This window comes from Erinaceus europaeus, chromosome 13 (genome assembly GCF_950295315.1).
Source record: "Erinaceus europaeus chromosome 13, mEriEur2.1, whole genome shotgun sequence".
Taxonomy (NCBI): domain Eukaryota; kingdom Metazoa; phylum Chordata; class Mammalia; order Eulipotyphla; family Erinaceidae; genus Erinaceus; species Erinaceus europaeus.
In genome coordinates this window covers 6,378,250-6,400,659 of record NC_080174.1, presented here as the reverse complement: position 1 = coordinate 6,400,659, position 22,410 = coordinate 6,378,250, and the positions used below count along the sequence as shown (strand labels likewise).

Below are 22,410 nucleotides of genomic sequence, written 5' to 3'. Positions count from 1 at the left end.
ACACACGGTGATGTGTCAGTACCAGGTGTGCCACCGCCCAGCCCCGAGAGATGCTTTTCACTGCTGGGAATAAGCAAGTTGGTGTTCCTGTTTACGAACTCCTCTCGTGAGTTTATTTTGCACAGATAAATCCACTCTGACAGAAATACCTAAAGGCCAAGTGACAAATCACTTCAACAGACCTCCCTTCCCCCAGCCCTGTAGTGGAGTTCCAGGTCTAGACTCAAATAGACAGCTCATCTTCACTTAGTTATTGGACAAATCTGGGTCAAATATGGAAATTCAAGTTAGAATCAGTGAACTCTAAGAATTTGGTTTCTAAGGAGCTAATAGCATCTCAGAGTTGGAGGAATTCAGCTCTTAATTATAGCAGTTCAGGAGGTGGCACAGTGGATGTTAACCTCTCAAGCAGGAGGTTCCCAAGTTCAATCCCCAGCAGCGCATGTGCCAGAGTGATGTACGGTTCTCTTTCTCTCCTCCTGTCTCCCTCATCAATGAAATATTTAACAACAATTCTTACTGTGTTTTAAGCACCCAGTTGGAAAATCAGCCACTGCCTTCCACTGTTCCCAGAGACGGGTTCACCACAAACATACCCTGGTTTTCTGTTTCATCCAAAGAACCCGTGTGAGTGTATATGTACGACTTCATTTTTTCTTTTTCTACCACCTCAGTGTCCAGTGCCAGAGACTTCTTCAGGGCCAGAACTTCATATGTAAGAAATAAAGAACCTCTTAAAAAGAAACAAACAAACAAACAAATTCATCATAAGTACGTGCTTTCGATGTGACACTAGCTCACATTTTGTAGAGTCAAATTTTTTTCTGTAGTGAGCTTTTTACTGGAGAGCACTGCGGATAAATATCGACACAGTAACATGCACATGATACATATATGCTTCTGTGGATGTGTGTGTACACACTCAGTTTAACACATCTTCAATCAGCTTAATAATCTTCAATCATTTATTTATTTATTTATTTATTTTACCAGAACACTGATCAGCTCTGGCTTATAGTGGTGTTTGGGCTTGAACCTGGGACTATGGAGCCTCTTTACATAACCATTATGCTATCCAGCCCCACCCTAATTTTTTTTCTTTGATATAACAGAAAGAAACTGAGAGGGGGTGGTCTGGGAGGTGGCACAGTGGATAAAGCACTGGACACTCAAATGTGAGGTCCCAAGTTCAATCCCCGGCAGCACATGTACGAAAGTGATGTCTGGTTCTTTCTCTCTCTCCTCCTCTTTCTCATGAATAAATAAAATCTTAAAAAAATAAAAGAAATTTGGGAGTCGGGCGGTAGCGCAGCAGTTAAGCGCAGGTGGCACAAAGCACAAGGACCGGCATAAGGGTCTCGGTTCAAGCCCCCGGCTCCCCACCTGCAGGGGAGTCGCTTCACAGGCGGTGAAGCAGGTCTGCAGGTGTCTATCTTTCTCTCCTCCTCTCTGTCTTGCCCTCCTCTCTCCATTTCTCTCTGTCCTATCCAACAACGAAGGCATCAATAACAACAACAATAATGACTACAACAATAAAACAACAAGGGCAAAAACAAAGGGTAAATAAATAAAATAAATAAATAAAAATAAAAAATAAAAGAAATTTGAGAGCGGAAGGGGAGATAGGGACAGAGTCAGAGAGACAGTTATAGTACTTGCTTCACCACTCCTGAAGCTTTCCCCCCGGGCCCTTGTGAATAGTAACATGCACGTAACCCAGTGCGCTACTGCCCAGACCCCATCACTCTCATTATTATATCCAGCTTTAAAAACACACTGAGTGGGGAGTTGGGCTGTGGTGCAGCGGGTTAAGCGCAGGTGGCGCAAAGCGCAAGGACCGGCATAAGGATCCCGGTTCGAACCCCGGCTCCCCACCTGCAGGGGAGTCGCTTCACAGGCGGTGAAGCAGGTCTGCAGGTGTCTGTCTTTCTCTCCCCCTCTCTGTCTTCCCCTCCTCTCTCCATTTCTCTCTGTCCTATCCAACAACAACTACAACAATAAAACAACAAGGGCAGCAAAAGGGAATAAATAAAGTAAATATTTAAAAAATAAAAATTAAAAAAAAAAAACACACTGAGCACTGACAGGACTCTAGGGCCATGCCAGAATCTGCCCCTTCACCCACACGCACTTTTCTCTTCTCTGCAACTTCTTCATTCTTTTCTATAAAGATGCCCTCTTGTCTTTATAGTTTATCCTCCCTCCTCAACACGGAGCTGACTTTTATCACTGTGCCTGTTCTGTTCAGCCTCAGCCGGTGACGCCCATTCCCCTGCATGCAGAGTGCACGGACTTCGTGTGGCACGCGGCTTACCCGGGACACAAGTGTGTGTCAGTCGGCTTATCCATCCTGCCAGTATCTGGCACTCAGGGATGTCGTAGCTTGGGGCTTGTGCAGGAGCCCTCTGCACGTCCCCACTGTGCTCGGGCGGGTACGTTCCTCCCCACTATCTTGAAATAGATGGGGTGCTTCTGACTGGACAGAGACTCCTCCACTACTCCACGGTATTAGAAAACACTCATTTTTCCAACAAGATTAACTGCTGTGTACCCCCTCACCAGCCATGTGAAGATGTCTCCTCTCCTAAGAAACAGACTGGGAGTCTGTTTACTGTGCTCCCCAAATGAACTTGGGTCCCCCCGGAGTCAGATCCCCAAACCCACAAACAGATGTGCTCTCTACCCAGATGTAGAGCTTCATAGCTAGACAGAGCCTCGTCCGAGCTGCCCATCTGACAGTACAAGCAGGAGGGACAGAAAGCTGGACATGGGCAGCAGTGAGTTTTCTGGCAAGTTCCAGACTCCTGAGCTGAGCAGCCCCTGGAGCAGATGGATTCAGTAGGTGCGGCATGATCATGATTTCTCTCAAAGCTGTGACTCTCCCCCAGGAACTGCGGTGCATGTGCTGAATGTGCTCTGACACATGCTCAGGACACAGACCCGCTGCCCACAATGAGCCCGGGCGGACGGAAGTCGTCCACACAGGACTTGCCACGCCTTCCAGTCCCCTGGAGGAACGTGGTTTGGATAAAACGCCAGCTCCCTCGGGATCCTTTGTCACTTGAGCACTTAAGACACGGCTTCAAGTCTTTTATTACTGAAAAGGGGAATCAGTGACAAACACAGTGGAGCGGTATTAGACGCTCACTGGGCAAATCCCCTTCTAAACATCAGGGGAGAAGAGACTGAAAGATAACTTTCAGTGCAGCCTGGGGGTGGCACAGTGGACAAAACTTTGGATTCTCGAGCATAAGTTCCTGAGTTCGATCCCTAGCATTGTACGTGCCAGAGGAATGCTCTAGTTCTCTCTCTTATTGTTCATGATTAAATACGTCTTTTAAAATATATATAATTTTCAGAATGGGGTACGATGCTTCTGAATCTGATGTATTTCTCAGCCTCTGCTACCTTTCACAGGAGCTTTGTGGTGATCTAGGGGGTTCCAGACACCATTTCGACTCTAGTCAATGTCTGCCTTCACCTGCTCCGGAACTTGGCACAGATGTGCTGATGGGCATGAACACCTGCTTTGGTGGGATCACAAACTTCCTCAGAGCAGAGGCGCCAGGTGAGCAGAACTCCCCATGTCCCCTCAGACCAGAGGAAGCCCCCCAGGGGGCTACACCCCGGAGGTGAAAGGCAGACGCCAGTGATGTGAGATGCAAGAATGTGGGGCCAGCCAGTGACTAAGCCGGCCATCGGATGCCAAAACCCACATCCCCGTTCAGATACCCTGCTGTATGCAGGCTTTCAAACAGCCGCAAGAAGAAGCCAGTATCATCACCTCAGGGTGTTTGACAGCGGATACTCACCCTAGAATAAGTGATCCAGTCAACTTTATTATATTTCCTTTAAGAGAAAGAAGGAGACATCATTGTGCGAGGTCCATTTTTTACAGCGAGGCAGAAGACCCCCCGGGCATCTGTAATCTGCTCAGAAGCTACTGACCTTCCCCGAAGACACAGCAGCTTCCGGCAGCACAGGACCCCCCTCTCTTTTAACAGCCACCTACGCATCACGCCCAGACGCCCCTTCAGCTCCCAACTTCCCGCCAGCCCCTCCAGGGCAGTGCCCCTGGTCCCCCTCATGACCTTCCAGCCCTAAGGGGTTCCACTGGAGGCTGCCCTTGCTACCACTCCTGTTGGCTTCTGGTCGGAAGGTCTCTCCTTGCCACACCCCCTGGGATGACACCCAAGGGGCCTAGCTGGCAGGGAACCTTGCGCTGACTGGGGGTGGCTCCACTTAATTGCAGGGTGCAGGGGTCAGGTAGTGGTGTACCCGGTGAAGCACAGATGCTCAAGAACCTGGATTCAAGCTCTTTTTCCCCACTTGCAAAGAGATGCTTCACTAGTAGTGATGCAGGTCTACAGGTGTCTTGTCTTTCTCTCTCCCTCTCTTTTACCCTCCCCTCTCAATTTCTCTCTGTCCTATCAAGTATAATAGGAAAGGAAAAAAAAAAAAAAGAAATAGCCAGCCACCAGGAGTGGCAAATTCACAGTGCCAGCCCAGAGCCCCAGTGATAATCCTGGCGATAATAAAAATAAACAAACAAACACAGGGACAGCCTACACTTTTACGTAGAGATCTAAACTTAGAGCTTTAGCAAATACTTCTTCACCACTACACAAAGCTCTCAGGGGCTGGGAAGACAGCTCGCTCGGACAGAGTCTGCTTTGCAGTGTGCACAGCTCAGGCTCAAGCCCCGTCCCCACCACGACAGAGGAGGCTTGGGAGCTGTGGCTTCTCCCCGGGGCCCACCTAGGCCCAGAACAGTGAAGGCCCAGTCACAGCAAGAGCGCCAGCGGCACACAGAAGGGGCTGCTTCTGCACCAGTCACCAGGCCCTTCATACAGCCAGGTGTCACTGAACTCCCGGGATCCTCTGCAGCGAGGGCTGGCCGTCCGCCATAGCCATGTGGCCCAGGATAGGGGGGCAGCAGCCCACAGAAACCAGGGCAGCCAAGGAGGGGCCGGCTCTGAAGAGGGACCCTGTCGTTCAGAGCTGCCAACATCCCTGTTTCCCCACTGAGGGCTCAGGGGCTCTGCTCCACTCACTTCAGGCAGGGGAATTGGACCTCCCTCCCCGCCAAAGCCTAGGGCATCACCAGGGCTTCCAGAACTGGGGAGGGACAGTGCCCAGGCCTGCAGGCTAGCAGGAGCTGGCACCCCCAGGGCTGCCCCACCAACGGCTTCTTTCCAGACTGGTTCTCACCGGGCCCTAGGGACACAGTACCCACTAATTTAAAATGCAGAGGGTCTGTCCCCCCCAAACAGACTGGCCTTGAAGACGGAGAGGAAGTGACACAGCTTTGTCCGACTGTCCCCTGCCGGTGGGTACTCACTGATGGCGGCCCAGGAAGTTCTGCTTTGGGGCGGAGGAGCCGCGGTTCCTATTGTCCTCCAGCAGACAGTGCAGTAAGCGGCCAGGGACATTCTGCGAGTGAAGGACACAGACAACGGGCTTCACTTCACATTGGACTAAAAAGCTCACAATTTAATTTAAAACTGGTAAATTAACTGGAAGAACTTTTAGGGTTACCCAGGGTAAGATAGTACACTGTCCCCTTAAGAAGTTCAGGTCGGTCTGGAATAAGAAGTTTGACAATTCTGTTTCAAACTGGCTGTGTCCAGTTGTAAAAGGTCAGTAAGACAGGTTAGGCATTGTGACCACAACCTGGAGACTGAAAAGCTGAAGCTGGGGCTAGCCAATGGTACACCTGGTTGAGTGCACACACTACAGTGCGCAAGGACCTGGGTTCAAGCCCATGCTCCCCACCTGGACAGGGAAATCTTCACAAGTGGTGAAGCAATGCTGCAGATGTCTCTCTGTCTGTCTCCCTCCCTATCTCCCCCCTCCTCTCAATTTTTTTTTAACCGTTCTCTCAATTTCTTTCTGTCTCTATCCAATAGTAAATAACTAAAAAGTTGAAGCTTCTTGTAAAAACATACATGCACATACACCTAGCATGCCTTCAGACATTCGAGGCATGAAGCTGAACGTCCGAAATGTAAAGACATTGTAAAATAGTAATAAACCAGTAAAACTTTAATTTAAAATACTCCTGCAGAGAGAGAGGACTGGGGCTGGGTGGTGGCACACCTGGTTGAGCACACGTTACAGTGCGCAAGGACCCACGTTCAAATCTCAGTCCCTGGGAGTCAGGCAGTAGCGCGGTGGGTTAAGTGCAGGTGGTGCAAAGCGCAAGGACTGGCCTAAGGATCCTGATTGGAGCCCCCTGGCTCCCTACCTGCAGGGGAGTCGCATTTCTCTCTGTCCTATCCAACGACATCAATAACAACAGCAATAATAACAACAATAAAAAAAAGGGCAACAAAAGGGAATAAATAAATTTTTTAAAAAACCCTCAGTCCCCACCTGCCGGGGGAAAGCTTTGTGAGTGGTGAAGCAATGTTGCAGGTGTGTCTCTCTCTCCCTACCACCCTCTTCCCTTTTGATTTCTGGCTTGTCTGTATCCAATAAATAAGTAAAGATAATTTAAGAGAGAGAGAGGACTTAGATATTTTTTTCCTTTTTTTTTTTGCCTCCAGGGTTAACACTGGAGCTCGGTGCCTACACTATGAATCCACTGCTCCTGGAGTACACTTTTTCCCTTTTGTTGCCCTTGTTGTTTATCATTGTTGATGTTATTATTATTATTCTCATTGCTGTTGTTGTTGGATACAACAGAGAGAAATCAAGAGAGGAGGGGAAGACAGAGAGGGGGAGAGAAAGATAGACACCTGCAGACCTGTTTCACCACCTCTGAAGCGACTCCCCTGCAGGTGGGATGCCAGGGGCTTGAACTGGAATCCTTTTTTTTTCAAATTTATTTATTGGGGGATTAATGTTTTACATTCAATAGTAAATACAATAGTTTGTACATGCGTAACATTTCCCAGTTTTCCATATAATAATACAACCCCCACTAAGTCCCCACCCACCCACCCCAGTCTTTTACTTTGGTGCAATACACCAATTCCAGTTCAGGTTCTACTTGTGTTTTCTCTTCTGATCTTGTTTTTCAACTTCTGCCTGAGAGTGAGATCATCCCATATTCATCCTTCTGTTTCTGACTTATTTCACTTAACATGAATTTTTAAGTTCCATCCAAGATCAGCTGAAAACAGTGAAGCCACCATTTTTAGTAGCTGAGTAGTATCCCATTGTGTATCTAGACCACAACTTGGTCAGCCACTCATCTGTTGTTGGATACCTGGGTTGCTTCCAGGTTTTGGCTATTACAAATTGTGCTGCTAAGAACACATGTGTACACAGATCTTTTTGGGTGGGTGTGTTTGGTTCCTTAGGATATATCCCCAGGATGGGAACTGCAGGATCATAGAGTAGGTCCATTTCTAGCCTTCTGAGAGTTCTCCAGACTGCTCTCCACAGAGGTTGGACCAGTTTACATTCCCACCAGCAGTGCAGGAGGCTGAACCAGGATCCTTACACCAGTCCTTGCACTTTGCACCATGTGCGCTTAACCCGCTGTGCTACAGCCCAACCCCCGACTTAGATCTGTTTTTGATGACCAGAGAAAGACCCACAGCACAAGAAGCACCTGATGGGAGGTTGTTCCCGGACCCATGGAGTGACTGAGTTCCTCTGTGGCCCTGACAGGGAAGCACCAGCAGTGTTCAAAGTTCTTGAAATTCAGTTGCTGACTGCTGAATTGACTGCTGGCACCCCACCAGAGAATGGGGGATGCTCTCCGTGTGATGATGCAATGGTTTCTAGAACAATTCAAGGTTCTAGAACCATGCTGACTGGCCCTCAGTGAGACTTGTTTTTTCCTTCTTTTGTGACATGGGGACAGCAGGGAGGCACTCCGAGGGACTTGTCTGAGAAATAGCTCACTGGGAGAGTGCACAGCTTTGCCACGTGCACGACCCAGGTTCAAGTCTGGCCCTCACCACTGGGAAGAAAGCTTTGGTGCTGTAATTGTGCTCTCGCTCCCTCTCCCTCTCTCTCTCTCTGCCTGTCTATCAGAGAGACAGAGAGAGAGCTGGCTCTTTGGCTCAACCTATACAACCGTTTCTAGGGCTGAAGAGACAGCCCACCAGGAAGGGTACCTGGCTTTTCCCTGTAGGCGGCGAGTTCAAGCCCTGATTACGGCCCTCCTCATGACTGCTATGGCAACAGTAAAGCGCCGGCACTGGGATGTCTCTCAGCTCCTTCTGTGGACAAGACAGACTGTAGGTGATCAGGCTTAAAGAAGGAAGGAAAGAGGTGACAGACAAGCGACGAAAGGGCACATGGGAGGGGACTGCTGCGTGTGCGCATGTCAGAAATCTGTGAGGGGGTGGGAGACGGTGCACGCAGTAGAGCACACACATCACCGTGTGTGCACCCCTTCTTCGTTTTACTACTAAGACCCCAGGATTGCAGCCAGATACACAAATGGCAAATAGACCACGCTGTCTCTCTTTCCTTCCAGTTAAATGTGCCTGGCAGGCAGGGGTAGATAGCATAATGGTTATGCAAAGAGACTCTCATGCCTCAGGCTCTAAAGTCCCAGGTTCAATCCCCTGCACTACCATAAGCCAGAGCTGAGCAGTGCTCTGGTAAAAAAAAAAAAAAAAAAAATTGGGAAAAAAAAAAAAACTTGGGGGCCTGGTGGTGGTGCACCTGGTTGAGTGCACATGTTACAATCTGCAAGGACCCAGGTTCGAGTCCCCAGCTCCCACCTGCAGGGGAAAAGCTTTCCAAGTGGTGAAGCTGGGCTTCAGGTGTCTCTCTGTCTCGGTCCCTCTCTGTCTTCCCCTACCCTCTCCATTTCTGACTATCTCTATCTAATAAAGATCATAAAAAAAAAAAAGCACGTTACAAAAAAAAAGGTGTGCCCGGCGACTAAGAGCTGGCTCGTGGGTCGTACGTAAGCAGTTGTGTCCCATGCCCCTTGAGATGGGACCTTGCAGAAGAGAGGGTATGTCCCTTTCCTCATCCTCCTCTCTGTCCTCCTGCAGCTCTACCAATCCCAGAAGCCTCAGCTGCAGGTCATACAGTCTGGGGGTTATTTCAGGTACCCTCAGGCCAAAGCAGCCCTTCCAACCCCTCTTCAACAAACACATCACCTCCTGATACTTGGCTGTGACCTCCCGTTATCTGTCCCTCCCACTAATTAGACACAAGAGCAGTGTTGTATTCTCATGGCCTGGAACAGTGGTGTGGCAGAAATCAGGTGCACAAGAAAGTGTTTGCAAGATAAGTGGACGGTGGTTTCAAATGGATTCCGAGAAGCACAGGGAGAAGAGCAAGATTTTGAAGTTAGGGTGAGATGAGAAGTGCCTAGGCTGGTGTAGAGTTTGGAACTACCATGCAAGCATCAGGCTGGGCTTGGAGCACGTGCCTCAGTGTGAGGGAACTGCAGAGCTGACGCAGAGGAGAAAGCATGTGAGCAGAGACAAGAAACTAGAAGGTGGGGAGGCCCTAAAGGCCCCAGGTTCTATTCCCAACAAGGGCAAATGCCAGAGCTGAGCAGGGCTCTGGTCTCGTGGTGTGTTGGTCTCTCATAAAAAAAATATATATTAAAAAGATACCAGGGGAGAGAGAATCAGGCTGAGAGGCTGATAAGAGAACACACCCAACAATATGCAAGTGGGAGGGAGAAGACTGAAGGAACTGAGAAGCAGAAATAGGCTTCAGAGCTAAGCTTCTAAATCACAGAAGCACAGGGTGAAAAGCAGCGTGTTCCTAGTACAGGAGGCCCCTTTAACCCGAGCAATAGAAATCCAGAACTCCTTGACCTCACTGGTCACAGCGATTACACAGTCTTCAAATGAGAAAGGGGAAAAGAGATTAATTTTAGAACCCTGGGAAGCCTTTCATCTTCAAATGGCCATGTTACTAAGTTGAGGGACCTTGGGTATTCACTTTAGTTACCAGGCTTAAATATCTGAGGCATCCCACCTAGTATCAGTTTTTGTTTTTTTTTTGGGGGGAGGGGGATTTCCTCTATCCCCAGGCTGAGACCCAGGTGCCTGTTCCCCGGTGAGAGCTGGGGGCACTCCTCTATCCCCATGTGTAACCACCAGGCATCTCTGTCCCCAGGTGAGACCCAGGGGGTGTTCCTCCGACCCCAGGTGAGACTTGAGGCCACTTCTCTGCCCTCAGGTGGGACTCTGGGACATTCCTCTGTCCCAGGTGAGACCGAGGGGACACTCCCTGTGCCCAGGTGAGACTGGAGGTCACTCCACTGTCCCAGGATGAGACAGAGGCCCTCCTCTGTCCCCAGGTGAGACCTGGAGGAACCACTTTATCCCCAGGTGAGACTCGAGGCCACTCATCTGTTCCCCAGGTGAGACCAAGGGGGCATTCCCTGTCCCCAGGTGAGACTTGAGTTCAGTCTCCTGTGCCCAGGTGAGAGCCGGGGCCACTCCGGTTCCCAGATGCGACCTAGAGACGTCCCTCTGTCCCAGACCCGGGGCAGTCCTCTGCCCGCAGCTTGCCCTGCCCAGCCTCCGGGTCCGAGCTGATGCCGTCTGCTTCGCCTCCCGCCATCAGCTTCCCGCGACTCGGGTCCAAGGTGGTGGCCGGTGCCCCGCGGGCCTTGCACGGGGACCCGGCGGATCGCGAGCCGGGGGAAAGCCGGGGCTCCGAGGACCCGAAGGAGGCCTCCCGCTCTGCGGGTCTAAATGAATCGCTTCCTCGCGGGGCGCCCCTACCCGGCCCCAGCTCCCCGCAGTCCGGCCGCCCTCCTACCTGCCAACCCGCGGCTTCCGCCGCCGCACTCCCGCGGACCCCGCCGGCCCGGGGGCGCCCACCCGGCTCCCGGGCTGTCAGGCCGCTCCCGCCGCCGGCGCCACGTGACCCGCCCCCTGACGCCCCGCCCCCTGACGCCCCGCCCACAGGCGTCGCGGACTTGATGACGTGCCGGCGCAGCCGCATGCGCACTTTGTCCGCGACGCCGAGGCGCAGCTGCTTGTGTGGGCGGAGGTGCGTCTGGTCCGCCCGGGGTGCGGGAGGACGAGTGGAGTTGGGGGGGGGCAAGTAGGGCGTCGCAGAGGGATTGGGAAGGGAAAGAAGAGGCTCGGAAGCCTGTTCTCCAGGCTTCAGGGCACAGGGCGGTGTCCCCCTTCTCCGGTCACTTGGCCGGGTCTGGCTGCAGGAGGTGTGGCCCACAGCCCCAGTGCTGACAGCCGTGTAGGGGCCAAGTCGGCTGGATTCCTTCCCTTCCCTTCCAGCCCGGGTCCGTGGGAAGTGAGATGTGCTGGGTGAAGACCCTTAGACCCGGCTGGTACACCCTCCCCCTCCTTTCCATGTTTTAATTGATTTGGCTGGGACCTACTGTGGCATCTCTTCGCTGCTCCCCCCCCCCATCCGTAAAGCGAGATGTTGGGGATCGACCCCCCCCCCCCAGTGAATCCTTTGAAGACCCCTTTGGGAAGCTCCCATTCTGCAGTTCCCACGTCCCGGTGTCTGTCTATCTTTGTTTAACTTACCGTCTTTGATAGGACAGAGAGAAGTGGAGAGGGAAGAAACGGGGAGAGGAGGACAGACACTTGCAGACCTGCTTCACCGCTTGTGAAGCGACCCCCCTGCAGGTGGGGAGTCGGGGGGGGGTTGACCCTGGGACGCTGTGCATGGTAATACCTGCACTTAGCCAGGTGGACCACTCCCCATACACCCGCATCTCTTTTTATCACATTCGGGGCTGAGAGGAGAAACCTTTTCACTGACAGACACGTTTTCTTTCTTTCTGTCTGTCTGTTCTTTCTTCTTCTCCTTCTCCTTCTTCTTCTTTCTCCTCCTCCTCCTCCTTCTTTTTTTTTTTTAACCAGAGCACTGTTCAGCTCTGGCTTATGGTGGTGCTATTTATTTATTCATGAGAAAAATAGGAGAGAAAGAACCAGCCATCACTCTGGTACATGTGCTACCGGGGATCGAAGTCGGGACTTCATGGTTGAGAATCCAATGCTTGTTCCACTGCACCACCTCCCGGACCAATATATATATATATTTTTTTTTTTAATTTTAATTATCTTTATTTATTGAATGAAGACAGCCAGAAATTGAGAGGGTAGGGGAGATAGAGAGGGAGAGAGAAAGAGAGACACCTGCAGCCCTGATTCACCACTTGCAAAGCTTTCCCTCTGCAGGTGGAGACCGGAGGCTCGAACCCAGGTCCTTGAGCACTGTAACATGTGCTCAACCAGGTGCACCACCACCCGGTCCCATAAATGGATTTTTAAAATTTGTTTTATTTTTGAGAGAGATGCAGAGAGACACACACAGAGAGAAACACCAGAGCACTGCTCAGCTCTGGCTTCTGGTGGTGCAGGGGATTGAACCTGGCACTTAGGAGCCTCAGGCATGAGAGTGACAGACACGTTTTCTATTTCTGCTGATCGATTGATTGATTTGTGACCAAAGCACCACCATGCTTTGGTGATTGGAGGTGTCATGTCCCAGATGGAGCTGGGGGCCATCTGCCTTGCAGGGCTGGCGTGCTGCATGGGTGGCCGACTTCTAAAGGGGGCTCTGGACAGACCACTGTGCATGTGGCCCCTTTACTTGGGGGGTGGGGCAGCCCGAGTTGTGTGCAAGTAAGATTTAGACCTTCTGAATAGTCCAGAGAGAATGCTATCAAATTCTCAAGCAGAGAGACGAGACACACAGTGGCTTTCAAGCAGGAAGGGGACAGACCCAGCCGGACTCGTGTAATTTTGCTTTTTATTTCTTTTCTTATTTGTTTAATGGTGGTTGAGGGTTGAACCTGGGACCTCAGAACTCAGGCATGGGCATCTGTTTGCATAAACATTGTGCTGTCTGCCCCGCCCATAATTGTGCCTTTATTCAGTTATCTCTCATAGCAAGATGTGTAAAAAGTTAATTGTTGTACATGAAGAGAGTGTACTTTGTCTTGCTTACCAGTGGGGTTTACTGACAGACCCTGCTAGCAGGTAGGCTAGAGGATTCGCTGGCAGCTGGCCCAGGTCAAGCTCGTGACTTGAAGTCCCGATTTTGCTATGGGGAGGCTGTCTCCAGCTGGCTAGCCCTTGCTTGCCTCCTCACTATGTTGTTGTTGTTGCTCAGAGCTGTTCCCTGAATGAGTAAAAGCCCCTGTGTCTTTCCTGCTTGAACGTTTGACCCTAACTTTTCATATTTCACCTCATTTCTGAGGTGTGTCACCAAAGCTTAAAGTTGACGCTTCCTTTTTTCTTCTTTTTTTTTTTTAAGTTTGATTCACTGTCATCTTCTCCCTTTTACCAGCATCTGGACGCCACCTGCCCCTTCTGGCTGGGAAAAGATGGTCAACGTCTTGAAAGGAGTGCTAATAGAATGGTTAGTAACTTTGGTGCTTAGTGGGTTCACATTCACCGGCTAAGTCTTGACTCACTTGTGCGCCTCTCGTAACGTCTTCTCTTTCCCCCTGTGGTGCAGGATCTGCCTGATTCGTGTTTCAGCTTTATTCTCCCCCCCAACAAAGTGGAAATGGTTTCGTTGCTTAGTTTTAGAGTTGGCCCCAGTCTTCCCTGTCACAAACTGGTCTCTAAAAAGAAAAAGAACAAGAGCAGTTCCTAAAGCCAGGCGCACAGCCCAGAGGGGCCTGGAGAAACCCGAGCGGGGAGGGTGGAGCTCCGCACGGCTGCTGTAAGGGCTGCCTAGCCTGAAAACGGCTCCTGCAGGGAGGGTCTCCAGTCCTTCTTTACTCCCCCCAGTAATCCTGTCTTGTTTGGGGCCCCTGCCCTGTGGACACATTCACTGTCTAGAAAACCCCCACGCTCCCGTCTGTGACCCTAATGTGAGCCTGTGTGCAGGGTGGCCTCTCCTCTCCCACAAGGCAGGGGAGCAACAAATCCAAGTGACAGGCTCTCTCTGGCGTTTAGAGCAGGCGAGTGAGCACAAGTGCATAGAAGCCACTACCACAGTCGTATTTGTCTGTCTGTCTGTCTGTCTGTCTCTGTCTCTCTCTCTCTCTCTTTCTCTCTCTCTCTCTCTCTCTCTCTCTGGACCTCAGTTTCATCACTCCCGGCGACTTCTAGATGGAGAGACACACCAAAGCTTCCTCCAGTGCTGAAGTGCTCCCACATGGTGCTGGGCCTCAGACCGTGCAGGTGAGCTAGCTCCCTGACCCTGTAGTCCTGAATGTTCTGTAGCCATGTTAAAAAGTAAAACAAAAGCGCACGTGGCACAAAGCACAAGGACCGGTGTAAGGATCCCGGTTCGAGCCCCCGGCTCCCCACCTGCAGGGGAGTCCCTTCACAGGCGGTGAAGTTGGTCTGCAGGTGTGTCTGTCTTTCTCTCCCTTTCTGTCTTCCCCTCTCCGTTTCTCTCTGTCCTGTCCAACAACGACATCAATAACAACAATAATAACTACAACAATAAAAAAAAGTAAAACAAAGCATGCAGGGACCTGAGTTCAAGCCCCCTCTCCCCACCTGCAGGGAGGAAGCTTCACAAGTGGAGAAGCATGTCTGCAGGTGTCTTACTTTCTCTTTTCCTCTCTATCTCCCCCTCTCCTTTCCATTTCTTTCTGTCCTATCAAACTATAAAGGAAAAAATGGTTGCCGGGTGGATTCATTGTGCTGGTACCAAGCCCCAGCGACAACCTTCGTGTCAATGAAAAATATATATATATGACAATAAAAGGTAAAACAAAATGGTCCGGGTGGTGGTGCACATTTTACTCTGCACAAGGACCCGGAAGTGAGCGAAGGTCTAGTAAGGAACTCGGGTTCTTATATCTTTGTTTCAGTGTGAGGAACAAGTAAGCCAACCAAGAGAAGAGGGGTGTTCACTGAAGCGCAGAAAGGACAAGAGTGTTAGATCCAAAATGTTCTAGCCACACTGCTCTATTGTCTCTTGGGAAAGATTAAAAGACTATCTTGTTTTTCTTTTTACTTGGTCAGAATAAACAGCAACAGTAGCCTGCTGGGTTTTTTTGTTTTGTTGCCACAGAACTCTGTGGGCACTCAGTGCCGGCATAACCCCACCTTCCCTAGTGGGAGGGTGTTTTATTTAATTAATTAATTAATTTTTTCCCATAAATATTTATTTATGTATTTATCTTTTTAAAATTTCTTTATTGGAGAATTAAAGTTTTACATCCAACATTAAATGTAATAGTTTGTACATTCATAATATCTCCCAGTTTTCCACATAACAATACACCCCCACTAGGTCCTCTGTCATCCTTCTTGGATCTGTATTTTCACCACCCACCCACCCACCCCAGAGTCTTTTACTTTGGTGCAATACACCAATCTCAGTTCAGGTTCTACTTGTGTTTACTCTTCTGATCTTGTTTTTCAACTTCTGCCTGAGAGTGAGATCATCCCATACTCATCCTTCTGTTTCTGACTTATTTTACTTAACATGAATTTTTCAAGGTCCATCCAAGGTCGGCTGAGGTGTTTTATTTTTTTTTTAAGAGAGGGAGAGACCTGCAACACTGCTCCACTGCTTCTAAAATGTCACCTACCCCACTCCTGCAGGTTTTTTTTCTTTTATTATCTTTATTCATTTATTGGATAGAGACAGCCAGAAATTGAGAGGGAAGGGGGTGATAGAGAGGGAGAGAGACGGAGAGACCCCTGCAGCCCTGCTCACCACTTGCGAAGTTTTCTCCCTGCAGGTGGGGACCAGGGGCTCAAATCCAGGTCCTTGCGCACTGTGACGTGCGCTCCACCAGGTGCGCCTGGCCTCTCCTGCAGGCTCTCCTCTTTTCTTTTTTTCCCCCAGGGTTATCGCTGCTCCTGGAGGGCATTTTTTTCCTTTTTTTTTTTTGCGCTTGTTGCCCTTGTCAGCGCTGCTGTTGTTAGGTAGGATAAAGAGAGGTGGGGAAGATGCAAAGAAGAGAGACACCTGCAGACCTGCTTCACCGCTTGTGAAGTGACCCCCCTACAGATGGGGAGTTGGAGGCTTGAACCAGGATCCTTACTCCAGTCCTTGCACTTCACGACACATGTGCTTAACCTGCTGCGCTAGCAACGCCCCCCCACACACACACACCACCCCCGGTTTTTGTAATAAAGACAGAGGCTGCGGCCTAGCAGTAGTGCGACCAGTAGAGCAGTACCAAGGGGCTTGGACTCAAGCTCCCGGCCTCCACCTGCAGGGGGCAGCATTGCCAGTAGTGAAGCAGGTCTGCAGGTGTTTCTCTTTCTCTCTGCCTAGCTCCTTCCCTCTCAATTTCTCTCTGCCCTAGCAAATAAAAAGAAAGGGGGAAAAATGCGGTCAGGAGAGGTGGATTCGTCATGGAGGCGCTCAGCCCCAGCGGCAGATAACCCTGGTGGCAATTCAAATAATGATAATACACACACATAAAAGATACACAGTGTCAACTCTTGGTTTGGGGTTTGGTTTGGTTTTTGGCAGGCTGTGTGTTTTCAGTTTTTTTTCCCTAGGTCTCCTAAATTAAACTTCACCCCTGGATTTGATAATCACTTCTCTTGTGTTCTCTAGCTTTTGTCTTTATTGGTGCTTTCATTTCTCTCTTGCTGCTTTCCCCATTGCTGTTTTTATTTTTTTTTAATTTACTTTATTATTTATTATTGGATAGAGACAGACAGAAATTGAGAGGGGAGGGGCAGATAGGGAGAGAGACAGAGAGACAGACACCTGCAGCCCTGCTTCACCACTTGTGAAGCTTTCCCCCTGCAGGTGGGGACCCGGGGCTTGAACCTGGGTCCTTGTGTACTGTAATGTGTGCACTTAACCAGGTGCACCACCGCCTGGCCCTGATTTATTTATTTATTATTTTTGACATGATTATTTATTTATTTATTTTCCCTTTTGTTGCCCTTGTTTTTCGTTGTTATAGTTATTATTGTTGTTATTGATGTTGTCATTGTTAGGACAGAAAGAAATGGAGGGGGGGAAGACAGAGAGGGGGAGAGAAAGACAGACACCTGCAGACCTGCTTCACTGCCTGTGAAGCGACTCCCCCACAGGGAGCCGGGGGAGCGGGGTGGGGAGCCGGGGGCACGAACCGGGATCCTTCCACAGGTCCTTGTGCTCTGCGCCACCTGCGCTACCACCCGACTCCCTATTTATTTTTTAATCAGCACTGCTCAGCTTTCACTGGTGGTGGTGCAGGGGATTGAACCTGAGACTTTGGAGCCTCAGGCAGAAGAGTCCTTTTGCAGAAGCATCATGTTGTCTTCTGATTGTTACCTTGTAGTCTTGTTATCAAGCCTCAGAGCTGGGCCTGGACTCCAGTGGCCTTCTGCCGCCTGACATTGCTGTATGAGCTCAAGACTAAGAGCCGCGTGTGTGCAGTTTCTCTGAAATGCAAATTCTCAGGTCTTATCTCAGACCGACTAAAATCAGAACTGTATGTGTGAGCGACCTTGTTCAGAGGCCCTGGGAAGACAGCAAAAGACTTCATCTCTGAGGCTCCAGGCTTCCAGGTTCAATTCCCAGCACCTCCTTCAGCCAGAGCAGAGCAGTGCTCTGGTAAAGAAATATTAAACAAAATTAAGAATAAGAAAGATCTCGTTCAGGTCTCTTTAAAACTTGAAAAACACTCAGCCTGAGTTTGACACCCAAAATTCTCCCCTTGGGAGAATTGGCTGCAGTGCCCACTTTGCAGATGAAAACTTGTCCTGGAAACAGGTAAGTAATGTCCTAAGTAATGTCCCCTGCAAAGGGATTCCAAAGTGAAGCCTTTGCGAATCTTCCAAAGAGTAGCTGTCTTTATAGCTGCACAGATCTTTGACTCGGGAGATAGCTCACCCGGCAGGGCATGTGCCTCACCAGGCTGGAGGCCCCGGGTTCAAGCCTTGGCACCCCATATAGGCCCTGGGGAGACTCCATGAAGATGAGACAGTGTCCTCCTCTCCCTCATTCTTTCTCTTTGAAATCAAAAGAATGGAAAAGCCCAGGAGATGTTTGACTTTTTTTTTTTTCCTCCTCCAGGGTTATTGCTGGGGCTCAGTGCCTGCACCATGAATCCACCGCTCCTGGAGGCCATTTTTCCCCCCCTTTTGTTGCCCTTGTTGTAGCTTCGTTGTGGTTATTATTATTGCCCTTGTTGACGCGATTCGTTGTTGGATAGGACAGAGAGAAATGGAGAGAGGAGGGGAAGACAGAGAGGGGGAGAGAAAGACAGACACCTGCAGACCTGCTTCACCGCCTGTGAAGCGACTCCCCTGCGGGTGGGGAGCCGGGGGCTCGAACCGGGATCCTCACGCCGGTCCCTGCGCTTTGCGCCACCTGCGCTTAACCCACTGCGCCACCGCCCAGCCCCCTACATTTTTTAATATTTATCTATTCCCTTTTGTTGTCCTTGTTGTTTTATTGTTGTTATTAATGTTGTCATTGAATAGGACAGAGAAAAGTGGAGAGAGGAGCGGAAAACGGGGAGAGAAAGACAGACACCTGCAGCCCTGCTTCACCGCCTGGGAAGCGACTTGAGAAGTTGGTCCCCCAGCACCACTGTAAGCCGGAGCTGTGCCGGGCTCTGGCCTCTCTCTACTTTTCTTTCTCTAGTTTTCTCATTAAACATTTTGAAAGAGCCCAGGGTGAATTGCACCTGCCCAAGTAGAGAAGCTAAGCTAGCAGGTATTTCCCCTGAAGACTTGAGGGCAGAGGCTGCCTCGTGCACATCTTCAGCTAAGCCTGTCCGTGCTCTCACCACGTCCCCGGGTACGTGAGGCCCCTCGGCGTTGTGTTTGGGGTGTGGAGTTGAACTTGGGGATGAGCTTACAGACAAGCCAGTCAGCGACCTCCTGAACTGTTTCTGGTGACCCGACGGTCTCCCAGTGCTGCTCTGCTTACGCTTACTCCTCCAGGGAGCTAGCAAAATGCTGTTCCGACAGGCGTGGGCCAGCAGAGGGGGTCTTCTCACTGACACGTGACTGCAGGTGGCCCCAGCCATCTGGAAACCCCATGTTTTACCAGTTCTTTTCTTTTTAAAATTTTTTTAAATCTTCATTTATTGGATAGAGACAGCCAGTAATCGAGAGGAAAGGAGGTAATAGGGAGAGAGAGAGAGAGTCCTGTAACACTGCTTCACTCAAAAAGCTTTCCCCCTGCAGGTGGGGACTGGGGGATGGAACCCACATCCTTGCTCACTGTAATGTGTGCGCTTAACCAAGTGTGCCACCGTGCCGCCTCTTTACCAGTTTCTTTCAACAGGAAAGTCACATGGTGGGTAGAGCCCAGGGCTTGTTCCCAGCACTGCACATGCCAAAATGATGCCCTTTTGGGGTCTGCCTCATAAATTGAATCTTAACGACAGAAACACAGAGCTGGCAAGAGAGCTTGGCTGGAAGGCGGCCTGCTTTGTTGTGTGAGCGACCCAGGTTCAAGCCTGGCCCCAGCCTGAAACAGTGAAGCCCTGGGGACAACAATTGCCCCCCCCCCAAAGGGGCAAAAAAGAAAAGCAGCAAAGCACTTAGACCTACGAGTCTTTTTCCCAAATCCTTACAGCTGCCAAGGCCCACAGCTAAAGTTAAAGGCCTTAGCTTAGGAATGTGTACTTCTGTGCCAAAGCCAGAGTGCTGAGTGGTGTTTCTGCGGCGGGGGGCCTCCCCCTCTAGCAGCCTCATACCCGCTTTCCCCAGGTGCAGCCCCCGCAGGCTCACCGCGGCCAGCAGATGTCTGCCCGGCTCCAGGTGCACAGACAAGGCCTCCACTGTGCCGGCTGGCTGGGGAGTTGGCCGGCGCCCAGCCAGGCAGCCTTCCTGTAGAGCTGCGGATGCACCCGGCTCCCACAGGGTGGCTTCCCGACCTGTGCTGCGGGTGAGAAGCTCCTCAGAACCAGGGCAAAACCAGTCCGGCCTTTGCTCTGCTCATTCACAGCGCGAGCGTCTTTCTCTGCCTGTGTGTGCCTTTTTCCCCCTAACTTTCAATATTTTAATGAAGGAAGAAGGGAGTTGGGTGGTAGCACAGCAGGTTAAGCGCACGTGGTGCAAAGCATAAGCACTGGCGTAAGGGTCCTGGTTCGAACACCCGGCTCCCCAATTGCAGGGGCATTGATTCACAGGCAGTGAAGCAGATCTGCAGGTGTCTTTGTTTCTCTCCCCCGTCTCCCTTCCTCTCTCCATTTCTTCTGTCCTATCTAACAACGATGATATCAATAACTACAATAAAACAACTAGGGCAACAAAAGGGAACAAATTAATTTAAAAAAAAATAGAGGAAGACCAGCTCTGTGGTTGGTGGTGGTGCTCCAAATTGAACCTGGATCTGTATTCTTAGCTGGCCAATCTTGTAGTTTCCCAGAATGATTGGGGGCGGGGGGGACCAGGGCTTGAACCCGGGTCATTATGCATGGTGATGTGTGCTCCACCAAGTGCACTGCCTCCATGCCCTGTGCCTTTGTCTTAAACTCCATAAGTTTCTGGCTCTTAATTAGAAACCAGGTTTTCCTTTTACTGCCACCAGGGTCCTCGCTGGGGTTGGGTGCCTGCATGGCAAATCCATTACTCCTGGCAGCCAATTTCCTTTTTCTTTTGTTTTCTTATTTAATCGGGGAGGGATAGATAGAGAGAGAGAGAGATACACCTGCAGCCCTGCTGCCCCACCCATGAAGCTTCTGCCCTGTAGGTGGGGACCAGGGGCTTGAACCCAGGCCCATGTGCACAGTAACATGCGCTCAACCAGGTGCACCACCTCCCAGTCCCCAAAAAGATTTCTGTCTTTACGAGTGAGAGAGAGAGAACCAGAGCGTCGCTGTGAACCTCTTTTGTGAGCTCAAAACCTCACAAGCAAGGCTGGTCTCTCCCTGCTGCACCACGTCCTGGGGGAGCCGAGAGACCCAGTAGTCTGGCAGAACCTGGACGGGCGGGTTACCTGAGCTCCCCGCCCAGCCCCTCTGCTCTCTCCGCCCCGCGTCCCCATCTCTGCATCTCTTTCTCTGTCTCTATAGCGACCCCGCCATGAAGCAGTTCCTGCTCTACTTGGACGAGTCCAATGCCCTGGGCAAGAAGTTCATCATCCAGGACCTTGACGACACGCACGTCTTCGTCATCGCCGAGCTGGTGGGTGTCCTGCAGGAGCGTGTGGGCGAGCTCATGGACCAGAACGCCTTCTCGCTCACCCAGAAGTGAGCCGCCCCGTGTCCTGGGGGGCTGGCTGGGTCAGTCACGTGCGAGCCACTATGGCCCTGGACTTCTTTTGTCATCCTGTTCTTTTGTTCATTCTCCTCAGTGTGCATGCCCTAGGATTAAACTTTGTTTTTCAATAATTGACTGATTTATTATCCTTTATTAATGTCTTTTTATTAGTGATTTAATAGTGATTGACAAGATCGTGAAGGCATAATTGTAATAGGAATATAATTCCATACAGTTCCCACCACCAGAGTTCTGTGTCCCGTCCCCTCCACTGGAAGCCACCCTACTAGGAGGGGCCAGGCAGTGGCGCACCAGGTTGAATGCACACATTACAGTGCGCAAAGGACCCAGGTTCAAGCCCCTGGTCCCCACCTGCAGGGGGAAGCTTTGTGAATGGTGAAGCAGGGCTGCACGTTGGTCTCTCTCTCCTGCCCTACCTCCCTTTCTTCCTTCCCATCTCAATTTCTCTCTGTCTCTAGCCAATAATAAATACATAAATAAATATATTTAAAAGTCTATGCTATTGTTTATCTCTTTGGGGAAGTATGAAGAGTTTTTATTTTTTTTTTGCCTCCAGGGTTATTGCTGGGGCCCGGTGCCTGCACTATGAATCCACTGCTCCTGGAGGCCATTTTTCCCATTTTTGTTGCCCTTGTTGTAGTTGTTATTGTTGTTGGATAGGACAGAGAAATGGAGAGAGGAGAGGCAGACAGGAGAGGAGAGAGGGAGGCGGGGGAGAGAAGGACAGACACCTGCAGACCTGCTTCACTACCTGTGAAGCAACCCCCCTGCAGGTGGAGAGCCGGGGGCTTGAACTGGGATCCTTACGCCCTGGTCCTTGGCTTCATGCCAGGTGCGCTTAACCCGCTACACCACCGCCCGACTCCCTGGAGAGTTTTTTCCCTTTCTTAAACGTGTAGCCCCTGCCTGTGTAGTCCCAGCAATACAGTGGGATGTGACGGAGCTGCTGGGTGCGCAGACCCTCCTAGGCGTGGCGTGACTCTGTGCTCATGGTTGCGACTTTCTGTAGCTCTGGGTGTCTCTCTCTCTCTCTCTCTCTCACCATTATGCTGTCTACCCTCACCCCTCTGCTTCTCTCTCTGCCAGGGTAGCATTGTGGTTGTTTCTTCCCAGACACGTGTTCTCTGGGCTGGAGAGAACTCGACCGGAGCCAACCTGGGCTGCTGCTCACTCGGATACAGGAGAGAGACCAGGAACTCGTGGCGGAGCGGGAATATAATGCAAGGCCTTTACCGCTCAGAGACAACACCTTTATATATATATATATATATATATATATATATATATATATATATATATCTTTAACCGGAAGTGGCGAGTGGGAAAAGGAAGTGGCTAGGAGAGGAGGTGGAGAAAAGAGTGCAAAGGTAGAAAGCCTCCATAG

General features: G+C 50.5%; 2 protein-coding genes across 8 annotated transcripts in view; one reads left to right on the top strand and one right to left on the bottom strand.

The window, feature by feature from the left end:
• SERAC1 (serine active site containing 1) overlaps positions 1–10,813 on the bottom strand; it is a 38,756-nt gene extending 27,943 nt beyond the window's left edge. For 2 of the 7 annotated variants that reach the window (XM_060205268.1, XM_060205269.1), the window contains exons 1-4: positions 10,746–10,813; positions 5,342–5,437; positions 3,813–3,849; positions 597–733 (exon numbers count right to left, since the gene is read on the bottom strand). In XM_060205268.1, coding sequence (XP_060061251.1) covers positions 597–733; positions 3,813–3,849; positions 5,342–5,432 — 265 coding nt within the window. In that variant the 5' untranslated portion in view covers positions 5,433–5,437; positions 10,746–10,813. Of the gene's footprint in view, positions 1–596; positions 734–3,812; positions 3,850–5,341; positions 5,438–7,561; positions 8,005–8,072; positions 8,543–10,745 lie in introns of those variants that run through there. The other 5 variants (XM_060205270.1, XM_060205271.1, XM_060205274.1 and 2 more) reach the window with 5 other exon arrangements.
• Positions 10,814–10,993: 180 nt separating this feature from the next.
• On the top strand, positions 10,994–20,999 carry GTF2H5 (general transcription factor IIH subunit 5). Its single transcript, XM_060205279.1, has 3 exons — positions 10,994–11,236; positions 13,213–13,284; positions 20,819–20,999. Exons 1-3 carry the CDS (start codon positions 11,205–11,207, stop codon positions 20,997–20,999), a joined length of 285 nt encoding a protein of 94 aa, XP_060061262.1. The 5' UTR covers positions 10,994–11,204.
• Positions 21,000–22,410: the final 1,411 nt, after the last annotated feature.